Here is a 10,338-nt window from a genome sequence, read left to right as displayed (position 1 = left end):
CTCTTGTAAAGGGCTTAACGGTGCCTGGCACAGAGCCCCGCCTCTGAGTGTTTAATAAAACGTAGTCACTGTTCTAGTGACTCGGGGAAGTACAGACCTGCGTGAGTTGGCCAGGCTTCCGCGAGGGCTCCCCACGCCTCTGTGGGACCCGGATGGCAAATGAGACCAGCAGGGAGGGGGGCCACAGGTGGGATGGGCCCTCCTGAGCCCATGGCTGAATGTCCCAGGGCTCTGGTGGGAAGGCCCCTTCCTACTCTTGGGCCTGGTTTCCACACTCAAAGGATTTGGGGGGCGGGGAGACAAAGGAAGTGCCAGGTGTCAGGTTTGGGGGAAGAGAATCAATACAGAGGGAAGAGATCCCAGAGGCTTCCCGGCCAAGGTGAGACCTGGGGCTCCCTGCACTTGGATCGGAGTGCAAGAGGCCCCAGTGCCTCTGAGTCTGAGGACACCTGCTCCACGGCCCCCCTTCCCCATCCCTGCCACTTCTTCCCCCAGCACCTTCCCGGTCAGAGGGCCCTGGGGAGAGCCTCTCAGACTGCCTCCCACCCCCGCCAGCCGCCAGAGCTGCGAAGGCACAGGGACAGAGCCTCTGTCTTGCCGCTGAGCTTTATGAACTTCAGTGTCACACAGGGCAAGCCCTTGTCCGTGCACAGCAGCGTCACCAAGCCAGGGCAGGGCCTGGCCATGGCCACAGGGCAGGTGAGGGTGGGAGCTCCTGCCAGACCCCAGGGGTGGGCTCTGTAAAGCAGCCTCCGGTGTGGCAGGTCCTCTTGGGACAGCCGGGGCTCTGGGCGGGTAAGCCCACCTGGCCTGGTGCCCTCGGCTATACAGACTTGGTGTCCCGCCCTGGCCCTGCCTCCACCTCTGCGGGCCTGGCCCCCGGGCTTGGCACCTCCGGGGGCTCGTGGCTGCCCGGCTCCTCAGCACCGGTGGGCAGGGCCTCAGAGTCCGCCTCGGCCTCCGCGTCCTCGGTGTCGCTGGCCCCGCCCTCGGCCGCCTGGCCGGGCGGGGTGTCCCGAGAGCGGTGCAGGCAACACTTGGTGGCGACAGCCATGAAGATCCCAGCCAGGGCCACCTCAGAGCCAGCCAGGTAGAAGATGATCTCGTAGTTCTTCAGGGCATCCACCAGGCGGCCTGGGGTGGAAGGAGGAGGGGGGTGAGGGCCTGCAGGGAACCCCCCCTTCACCCTGCCCCACAGCCTCACATTAAAGGGTCATGCCCTCCCTCTGGTGGGGTTTACATTTGGGTGACAGACACACCCTGGTCTCTATTCCCGTCTTAAGAGGCAAAACCCCACAGGTGTTCTCCCCCTTAGACCTTGAAAATGTCACCACCTCCTTGGACCTCAATTTCTTAAGTGATAAAAGGCCTTTAGTGAGGCAGCACTTTATAGGTTACAAGGCACCCCCTCCACCCCAGACTGAAACCCCACGTGTGCCCTGTGACTTGCTTGGCTAGCAAGTGGGGAGGGGTCCTGGCTCAGCCTCACCCTCCTGGGGGCCCCTAACTCTTGCTCTTTCTACCTAACCCTCCTGGTCTTCAGGGGCCTGGCTCAGCTTTCTCTCCATCTCCCCCACCCCACCCCCAGCCTCCTCCCGCCCCTGCCAGGGGGCCCCTGGACCCTAGACTGAGTGCCCAGTAGTGCGGGCTGGGGGCAGGACTTGTGAGTCACAACTCCCCTTTCCCCCTCTGTATTTTCCGAGTGCTCTATCCAGGCACGTACTACTTTCATACTCAGGAAAATCTTAATTTTCATTGCAAATACTGCCCCCCCCCAGTATGGTTCCTCTGTGGGCTCCACCCTCTTGGCATTTTTGTTGCCCGCCACCCCAGGCTGTGACCCCTTGGTCAACAGCTCAAGGAGGCTTCCTGTGTCCCCCAGGCTGGCTGCCTGCCTGAGCCCCTCTGGGCACTCTTCCCAGACTCGCCCTCCTGGTCCCTGCCCAGCAGGCCTGTCCTGCCCCTGCCCCTCCCATACGCAGCCCTGCAGTGTTCATCACCTTCTTGTGTCCTATTAGATCCACCCCCCCAGGTCACATGAGAAAATGGAAGATGCGTCCCTGAGCCTCTGGAGGGCTGGTTTTGTGGCTTTTGGTGGTGGGCTTGGGGGGGCCACCCTCACAGAGTCAAGTGAGATGATAAGGCTTGACAAGGGCGCTCAGCTACCCCAGCCCCAGAAGGGGGGGGGCGGCTTGCCCTATCTCAGGGGCAGGCTGGGCCCCAGCAAAGGTGGCCTCCCCTCATTGCTCCATCACGCAGCCCGACAGCGCTCCTGCTCACAAGCAGGCTCTCTGCTGTTTCAGGGACAACCCACCAACCCGAGAGGACCCTAATATCCCCCCCATTTCCAAACTCACTTTCTGCATCACTTGTATAGGAACGCTGCCCCTCTAATGTGCCCCACACTGTCCCGTGTCCTCATTTGGGTCTACCCTGCGGGAATCCTTCCCTGGCCCCTCGTGGACTCCTGTGGAGTGCCCAGTGGGCCGTGGCACAGTGAAGGGCTGGAGCCAGGGCAGGGCCTGGCCGTGGCCCGCTGCAGAGGGGAGGGAGGCAGCCCCCTCTGGGCCCCAGGGTGACCACCGCAGGAGCACACTGAGCTCTCCACAGGCTGCTCCTGGCCACACGGCCGCTTCCTCAAACACGCTGCCCCTGTCCTGGTGACCCTTAGAGGCTGGGCACGCTGAAGCACTGAGCTGCGGGGCTCCAGAGGAAGGGGCAGCGGCCCTGGGCGGGGCTCTGCTCTCGTTGGGGCGCCGAGCTAGGCGCCCGCAGGTCTCCCACCTCTGCGGAATACGCGTCTGCGCTTCCCGGGACTTGGCGCCAACGCTGGAGAGGACCCGCCGCTGGTTCCTCGAGGTACCTTTCCCGCCCTCCCGGCCCCTCCCAGGCCTCGTGGTGCCGGCTTGGAGGAGGGCCAATTAGCCGTGGAGGGGGGCCCACCTGGCACCCCCGACCCCCCGGCACCCCCGGCAGCTGCATCTGGGACACGGCGCGCCCCCCTCGTCTCGGGCCTCTCGCCCGCGTCCGCTCCTCCCGCGGGGCGCACCGGCAGACGGCGGTCCGATGAGCACGGCCACGGCCTCGACGAGCAGCACCAGGCCCAGCGCGCTGGGGAAGCGGAGCGAGCCCACGGCCGCCATGAGCACCTCGAACTGCAGCGCCCCCACCATGCCGTACGAGAGCCCGAAGGCGACGCAGAAGGCCACCAGGGCGCCGTAGGAGCGCGCGCGCGCGCTGCTCAGGTCCGTGAGCCCGTTGGCCACCAGGGCCAGGCTGAAGAGGTAGGCGACGTGCGGGCGGAGGCGCGCCAGGCCCGCCAGGGCGCCGCAGGCCGGCCGCGCCACGATGTCCACGAAGCCCACGATGGACAGCAGGAAGGCGGCGTCGGCGTCCGGCACGCCCGCGTCCTTGGCGTAGTTCACCAGCAGGATGGCGGGCACGAAGAGCCCGAGCGCCATCAGGAACTTGGTGACGGCGTACACCGCGAAGGCGCGGTCGGCGCACACCGCCACGTCCAGCAGCCGCCGCCGGGGCCGGCCGCCAGGGGGCGCCTCGCGCAGGCGCAGCGCGGGGCGCTCGGCCTCGGCCTCGGCCTCGGCGTCCGCGTCGGCGGGAGGCTCGTCCGCGCTGTCCCGGCGAGGCCGCGGGCCGGGCCCCGGCGGAGGGCGCATGACGGCGCCGCACGCGCAGCAGTGCAGCAGGAGGCCGCCGAGCAGCAGGAAGCCGCCGCGCCAGCCGAAGTGCTCGAGCAGCTGCTGGCCCAGCGGCGACAGCGCCGACAGGAACACGGGGCTGCCCGCCGCCGCCAGCCCGTTGGCCAGGGGCCGCCGCCGCTCGAAGTACAGCCCCAGCATGATGAGCGACGGCTGGAAGTTGAGGGCCAGGCCCAGGCCTGCGGGCGGCGCGGCGCTGGGCGGGGGCTCTCCGGGGACGCCCCCACCCACCCCGGGCCCCACCCAGGGCGCCCCCACCCCGGGACGCCCCTATCCCGGCGGGAGGGGCGGGCCGGCCGCCTCTCCGAGGGGAAACCGAGGACCAGGAGGTCTTGCACCAGCGAGGACTCCCTGCCCCCCAACCCCCCCCCCCAGCCCCGTCCTCATAGGGGAGGCGGGGAGCCGAGGAAGGGCCGCCCTCACCTGTGAGCACCCCGGCCGTCAGGTACAGCTCCAGGAGGCGCGTGGCGAAGGATGCTAGGACCATGCCCGCCGAGGCCAGCAGCCCCCCCACCAGCATCACCGGGCGACAGCCGAAGCGGGTCACGAGGATGCTGGAGACTGGACCTGTGGGCAGGGCACCGTCACCGCTCCCGCCGGACTAAGCGCTCTCCCTGGACACTCCAGCCCCAGACGGTGGCTCCAAGGGATAAGGGCACCCGCTGTTCAGAGACGGCAGCGTCTGGCCAAGGTCACACAGCTTGGCTGGGAGGCGCCTGCGGGGCCGCAAGGCAGGGACCTGTCCTTGTCCACAGGCCCCACCCCCCACCCCTCCAGAGAACGGGGAACCCAAAGCAGAAGGAGCAGACCCCTCCCTTTTTATCTGCGCAGCTGGAATCGTCCCTTGGGCCGCCCAGGCTCTTTCCGTCCCTTACTCACACCCCCCAGGCGCTGGGCTGGGATTAACGCCAGCAGGTCCTCCACCCCCCAGGGGGCTAGGGAACCCGGAGCGGGGGGGGGGTGGGGTGGTGGATTTTATTTAGATCTGTTCCCCCACCTGTAAGAGAAGCGGGTGTAGGTCTTTGGCGGGAAAGGAGGGGCCCTGCAGGGGGGCCAAACTTGCCGGTCAGCCCCTGCCCTCTCCTCCCTTCTCTGGGGCCAGCGTCTCCACAGGGAGAAAGTGGTTTCCCTGGGATGCCCAGCGGGTCGGGGATCCCGCCCTCAGCCCTGGGCCTGGGGTTGGGGAGGGGCCTGCCAGGGGGTCTGACCCGTGCCGTAGAGCATGGCGAGCATGATGGAGGACACCCAGGCCGTGTCGCTGTAGCCCGCGCCGAAGTCGCGCATCAGCGCGCGGAAGAAGACGCTCACGGCCTTGGGGAAGCCGTAGGCGAACCCGGTGACCACGAAGCAGGCGCCCAGCACGGCCCAGCCCCAGCCCCCGTCTGGGGGTCCCTCGCCCCGCCGCGGGCCGCCAGCGCCCATCGCTGCTGCCTCTGCTGGAGGAAGGGGACAGGAGGGGGCAGGGAAGGTCTGTAGCCCCGGCAAGGAAGGCGGATGGAGACCCACCGTGGGGAAACTGAGGCACGGGGCTACCCAGGTGAGCCCTGCTCGGGGAATGAGCCAGGAGGGAAAACCGAGGTAGCGCCTCACCCCAAACTTGCCCTCCTCCAAAGGGCTTATAAAAGGTGAGAGGAGGATAATAGAATCGATCCCACCTGGGTCAGGACTTCAGGAAGACGGGCTCCGGAGGGCACTCCTTCCTAGGGACCTAGCGGTGGCCGGAGAGGGGGTGCTGGTGAGTGGGGGAGCTGGGCGGCCAGTGTGTGTGCCCCAGCTGCGTGGGAACTGCCAGGGTTCCCAGGGTGCAAGAACTCACGTGGGGGGGGGGCGTGGGGCGTGCAGAGAAGGGTAGCCAGGTGCCAGCTGCAAAATGGCTGGGTGTATTTGGCTCCTTGGCCAAGTGTTCTTCATTTTTCTCAATGACCAGAAATGACTATTGTCATCAGAATATTATGGAAAAAAAAAATAAAACAAAACAAAAAACCCCAGACATTTTGGAGTAACATTAGCCTCGTTTCAGGAGCCAAAGAAGCTGAGCTCCAGTTCATCCCAGCTTAGCCGTGGATCCGCTCTGTGACTCAGGCGGATCCTCCTGCCTCGCTGAGCCTCAGTCTTGTCACCTGTAAGATGGGCGGCCCATTGCCCCGGGGCCAACCGGGAGTCTTGGTGGGGTGCGGTCGGGACTCTGGCTCCACCTTGACCTTTGAGGGGGCACTAAAGAGACCTTCTGTTCTCCAAACCCCAAGCAGCTCCCCAAACCCTCCACAAGCAGAAAAGAGCTCTGAAGTCTCTCACACTTGTGGAGCTCCAGCCAGGGGTGCACGCAGCAGCCTCCCGTGGCCCCCGGAACAGCCCAGGTGGGTGGGCCAGCCCGCAGCTGGGGCCGGAGCCTCCTTCCCTCCTGCTGCCCGGCTGCACCCAGGGTCTTCCTCCTGGCGCTGGGCAGTGCCAGGCACCCCGTGGGGATCTGGGACGCCGACCCTCTCTCAGCAGGACCAGGTTCTGGCTTTTCCTGCCTGCTGTCCCCTCTCCGGACAAGGGGTCGGTCCTGGCAGCCCTCACCCCCACTCACCTGAGCCGTCCCGTGGCTTTGGATGTCCAGCCTCACATCTCCTGAGGCCGACCGGGAGGGGCTGCCCGCTGGCTCCCCCGGGGAAGCTAGCCTTACGGGGGCCGCGGCCGAAGACCCCCGGGCTGGCCTGCAGATCGGCCGCTGGCCTGGCTCACCCACGGCTCTCCCCCTCAGGCCTAGGGCTTAGAGTGTCCCCCCTCAACCCCTCTAAGAGGCTTTTGCTTGGAAAGGGAGAAAGGACAGGGCATTGGCCGCAGTGCAGGGCCAAGCTGGACCTCACGGTGGGGGGCCGGGTCTCAGGCTCTACCAGCAGAGCTAGAGAGGAGGCCCCTCCACTGGGCAGAGGATGCACAGAGCTCTGCTCTGGCAGGGGGGTGGGGGGGGGAGGGTCCTAGTGCTGCTGGGAGCATCGCCCTGCCCCTGAGAGACCCCACCAGCCCTACTCACCTCAGTGGCTCGCTGGCCCCCCACCCCCAGACCACATTCCAGGAGGGGCCTCTGAGGCTTTCCTCTGGATCAGGCTAATCCAGGTCGCTGAGCCTGGGACTGCGAGGGCGGGAGGGTCCAGAACAAAGGGTGCTGTGTCCCAGGCTGCCGGAGGGTGACTTGCTGGTGGTCCCAGACCTTGGCCACTGCCACCCCTCCCCCTCCGGCGAGGCCACCCTTTCCTGGGAATCCTAGAGCGGCACAGACACTGGGCCCGTGGGTGGATACAGCTGGAGGGCTTCAGGGCAGACCTAGAGATTTGCTTTAGCCCAGGGCTGTGAGAGTCTGTGCGGGAGCAGACGCCTCCCAGGGAACAACCAGGGACCCGCAGGGCCTCGGGGACCCCATTCTCCAGTGGGACGCCTCCAGCGCCAAGCCCCCACCCTAGGTCCCAAATCACACACTGCCAGTCCTGCTGCTGTGTCCACCTGCTTTTATTTCTCACTGTTTACAAAAGTCCAACAGGAGGACATACATAGGGTGGGGAAGGAGGGGTGTGGGGGCTCCTCCCTCATGGGGCGGGGAAGGGTTGGGGTGCACAAGGGAGGCCCCCAGGGAGAGTTCTAGGGCCCTCGTTGGGGGAAGAAATGATCCCGCCCCCCAATGCTGCCTGCTTTATTCTGACGGCCCCAGACCCCAGGCCAGTCCCCTGGGAGCTGCTCAAGCTGAGGGCATGGTTTGGGGAAGGGCAGCCACCCCCAGTATCCCCAGTATCAGGACCCCGGCTCCCTGGATCCACTGCTGCTGCTGCTGCCGCTGCCGCCAGCTCTGGGCAGCCCCTGGGCAGGCGTGGGGGTACGACCTCAGACCCCTGATGGACGGAGGCACCTCAGCGGATGAGGGGCGCTGAGCGGTCGTTGGTGACAGTAGGACGCAGCTTTACGGTGGCAAAGGGGTTGGTGCCCCTGTGAGGGGAGAGGTCGGGGTGAAAGGGGCCCAGGTGGTCAGCTGGCTCTGGGTCCAGGGGAAGTGGCTGGGCACCTGAGCCTGTGTCCGCCCCGACCTCCTGCCCCCCCATCTCCACTCACCCCTGCCTCGACTTCCCTCACAGCCCCCTCTGAGCCCTGCCCCTCTGACTCCTGCTCTAGGACTCACCGAGGGAAGAGCTCTGGGGGTTGCTGCTCCCAGGACATGAGTTTCTGCAGTGGGGGTGGAGGAAGGGCCAGGTTTAGGGGGCGGAGAGGGGCAGGTGAGCCCCTGCCTCTGCCACTCCCCATTCCAGGAAGGCAGAGGACGAGACCAGATGCCCCTGCAGTGCCAGGCTTCTGGGAAATAAGGCTGGGGTGTTCTGAAGCCCAGAATTCTGTGGATCGCAGACTTGAGAAGCCTCTGGACCCAAGTACCAACTCCCAGGCTGCAGATGCCCTCCCCGCACCCCACAACTCACCCCAGTCTTGCCCCACCAGCTCCAGCCCTGGCTCTGACCCAGGATCCTGGTCTTGCCTCTCCCAGGGGGTGGGGAGGTAGAGAGCACAGGCCTTTTCCAGTGCTCCCAGCAGGACAACGGGGGCTCCAGTCCCTGAGAGGAATGCTTTCCCCTTTCCCTCTGCCCCAGACTCAGAAATCCATCCTACACCTCCCCCACAGATGGGCAAACTGAGGCTGCGGCGGGGAAGACCCCCTGCCAGCCAGCCAGTGGCAAAGCAGGAGGGTTACCTGGCCTCCAGTCTCCCTGCCCACTGGGTGAGGGCTGGGCACAGGCGTTGCAGCGGGGGGCTCACCTTGACGTCACTGGCCACCCCCGTGCTGCCCATGCTGCTTCGCCGGCTGCTGGGCAAGGGTGGAGGCGCGGGGCTGGGGGCGCGGCTGGGGATGCGGCTCGGGGTTCGGGACCGGGGCTGGCCATCCCAGTACTCTGAGGGTGCTGTGGAGTTGCCCGGCCGGCCCAGGAGGTCATCAAGGCTGTGGCTGCCCCGGAGCGGGTAGGATCTGAGTCCAGAGGAGGGAGGGAGGCGTAGGGGGTCAGGCGGGAGGCCCCTACTGCACCCTACCCCATCTTGCTGGGCTCCTAAGCGTCCTACAGCCTCTTCCCTCGCACACGGGTGAAAGGAGGCCACGGGCTTGGAGGTAGAGGGATAGACGCAATGGCTGTCACATGTAGAAAGGAGGGGGTCCCCTTCCTCCAAAGGCCAAAGGAGGCTGAGTCCACTCAGGATCGCAACTCACAGATGTCCCCTAAGGCGCCACCCCCATTGAAGTCCCCACCCCTGCCCCACTTCTGACCACCGGGTACCTGGAAGGTAGCTCATTCATAGGGCTCATTGGGTTCATGGAGGTCACTGGGCTCAAGGCATTCATGGGACTCATGGGCATCTCCTCCAAAGGTTTCACATAGGCCTCAGGGAACCAGCCGCTCCTGCGGGGTGCAGGCAGAGGGCCCCATGAGCAGAAGGCCCAAAAAAAGAGGTCAAACTCACCCTCCTGGGAGCTCTTACTGAGCAGTGCTACGGGCCAGGCCTCGCTCAGAGGGCTTTACCCAGACTAACTCATTGCATCCCTTGAGGAGATCTTTCTCGACATTCAAGTCCAGACTCATGTCCTGCCAGGGGCCAGGTCACCTGAGGAGGCACTGGAAGCCCAAGGCAGAAAGTAGAGTGTCTGAGGACATGCTGTGACCCACTTCATTCCCCACCCACTGAGCACCCACCATGTGAGGCCCACGAAGAGCCAGACACCCTTCCTACTAGCCTAGAGGCTCCCCACCCGGCGGACAGACAGATTTGAAAATGCATGATGACAAGGGTGACTGGGAAGGGGTCAGGACCACAGACAACTGTATGAACCCAGAGGAAGGGGCACCTGAGCCAGGGCCGGTTGCTCCTCAGCCCCACTGTGGCCACCCACCCTAGGACTCTGGTTCTGGTGACCCCAGGTAGCCCTGCGCTTGGTCTTTGCCTGACTGGAGTCTCATTACTGCACCTGCAGAGCAGATGGGCCTTGGGAAAGGCACTTGGACTGATGTTCCTCAGCTTTTTCAGACCCTATTGGACCCATCAGATCCTTGCAGAGCATTTGGGAAAGTGTTCTCCAAAAAGCCCCCTTAGGCCCCACAACGTAATCAACAACTTTCTCACCTAAAGGTAACTGGATTTCAGCTCAAAATGACAGAACAAAACATTTCCATATGCTTTAGCTCTGCTTTCACCATAAAGTGCCCACTGATACAACCTGCCACCTCCTTCCCCAGCCGCGACCCAGGAACGTGGTTTGAGAGCACGGGTCTGGGTGGTTCAGAGCTGTTCAGGTCCCCAGGAGGTCAGCTACACACCTGTTGTGGGGACTTTCAGGGCTCCTGCTGCCTGCTGGTGTGGGCCCACAGAGCAGGGGGTTCCGCCCTGGTGTTTGTAGCCATCTCTCTGCCGGCCAGCCCACCCTTCAATTCTTGGTCCAGTGGTCACCTGCCATCCGTCCCTCTACCCTTGCGCCATCCCATCTTGCATCACCCATCTGTGATCCATGAGTGCAACCACCCACGGACGACCAGTCCCTAATCCATCTATCACCTCTTGACCACCTGGCTGCCCCTCTACCAACTCATTCACATACCTTTCCAGTCACTCCTCC

At 64.8% G+C, this 10,338-nt stretch overlaps 2 protein-coding genes across 2 annotated transcripts in view; both read right to left on the bottom strand.

Annotated features, from left to right (window-relative positions):
* Positions 1–785: 785 nt before the first annotated feature.
* SLC16A8 (solute carrier family 16 member 8) lies at positions 786–5,456 on the bottom strand. The gene is made up of 4 exons (XM_055328565.1): positions 4,925–5,456; positions 4,140–4,283; positions 3,050–3,895; positions 786–1,134 (listed from the first exon to the last, which is right to left on the bottom strand). Exons 1-4 carry the CDS (start codon positions 5,136–5,138, stop codon positions 824–826), a joined length of 1,515 nt encoding a protein of 504 aa, XP_055184540.1. The 5' UTR covers positions 5,139–5,456; the 3' UTR covers positions 786–823.
* A 1,734-nt stretch (positions 5,457–7,190) lies between these two features.
* Positions 7,191–10,338, bottom strand: part of BAIAP2L2 (BAR/IMD domain containing adaptor protein 2 like 2) — a 28,301-nt gene continuing 25,153 nt past the window's right edge. Inside the window, exons 11-14 of the mRNA XM_055328564.1 lie at positions 9,008–9,130; positions 8,496–8,703; positions 7,870–7,913; positions 7,191–7,679 (exon numbers count right to left, since the gene is read on the bottom strand). Of these exons, the coding sequence (XP_055184539.1) occupies positions 7,604–7,679; positions 7,870–7,913; positions 8,496–8,703; positions 9,008–9,130 (451 nt within the window). The 3' untranslated portion in view covers positions 7,191–7,603. The remainder of the gene's footprint in view (positions 7,680–7,869; positions 7,914–8,495; positions 8,704–9,007; positions 9,131–10,338) is intronic.

Source organism: Nyctereutes procyonoides, unplaced genomic scaffold, assembly GCF_905146905.1.
Source record: "Nyctereutes procyonoides isolate TBG_1078 unplaced genomic scaffold, NYPRO_anot_genome, whole genome shotgun sequence".
Lineage (NCBI taxonomy): Eukaryota > Metazoa > Chordata > Mammalia > Carnivora > Canidae > Nyctereutes > Nyctereutes procyonoides.
Note: the sequence above shows the minus strand (reverse complement) of the source record. Positions and strands in the feature narration are given on the sequence as shown.

Bases quoted from the DNA above. Each gene is read 5' to 3' on its own strand.
- SLC16A8 (XM_055328565.1), bottom strand. From the start codon at position 5,138: ATGGGCGCTGGCGGCCCGCGGCGGGGCGAGGGACCCCCAGACGGGGGC. The intron at 4,284-4,924 runs GTCAGACCCCCT...CCCTGCCCACAG, and splicing joins CGCCATGCTCTACGGCACGG to GTCCAGTCTCCAGCATCCTC. The intron at 3,896-4,139 runs GTGAGGGCGGCC...CGCCGCCCGCAG, and splicing joins GACGGCCGGGGTGCTCACAG to GCCTGGGCCTGGCCCTCAAC.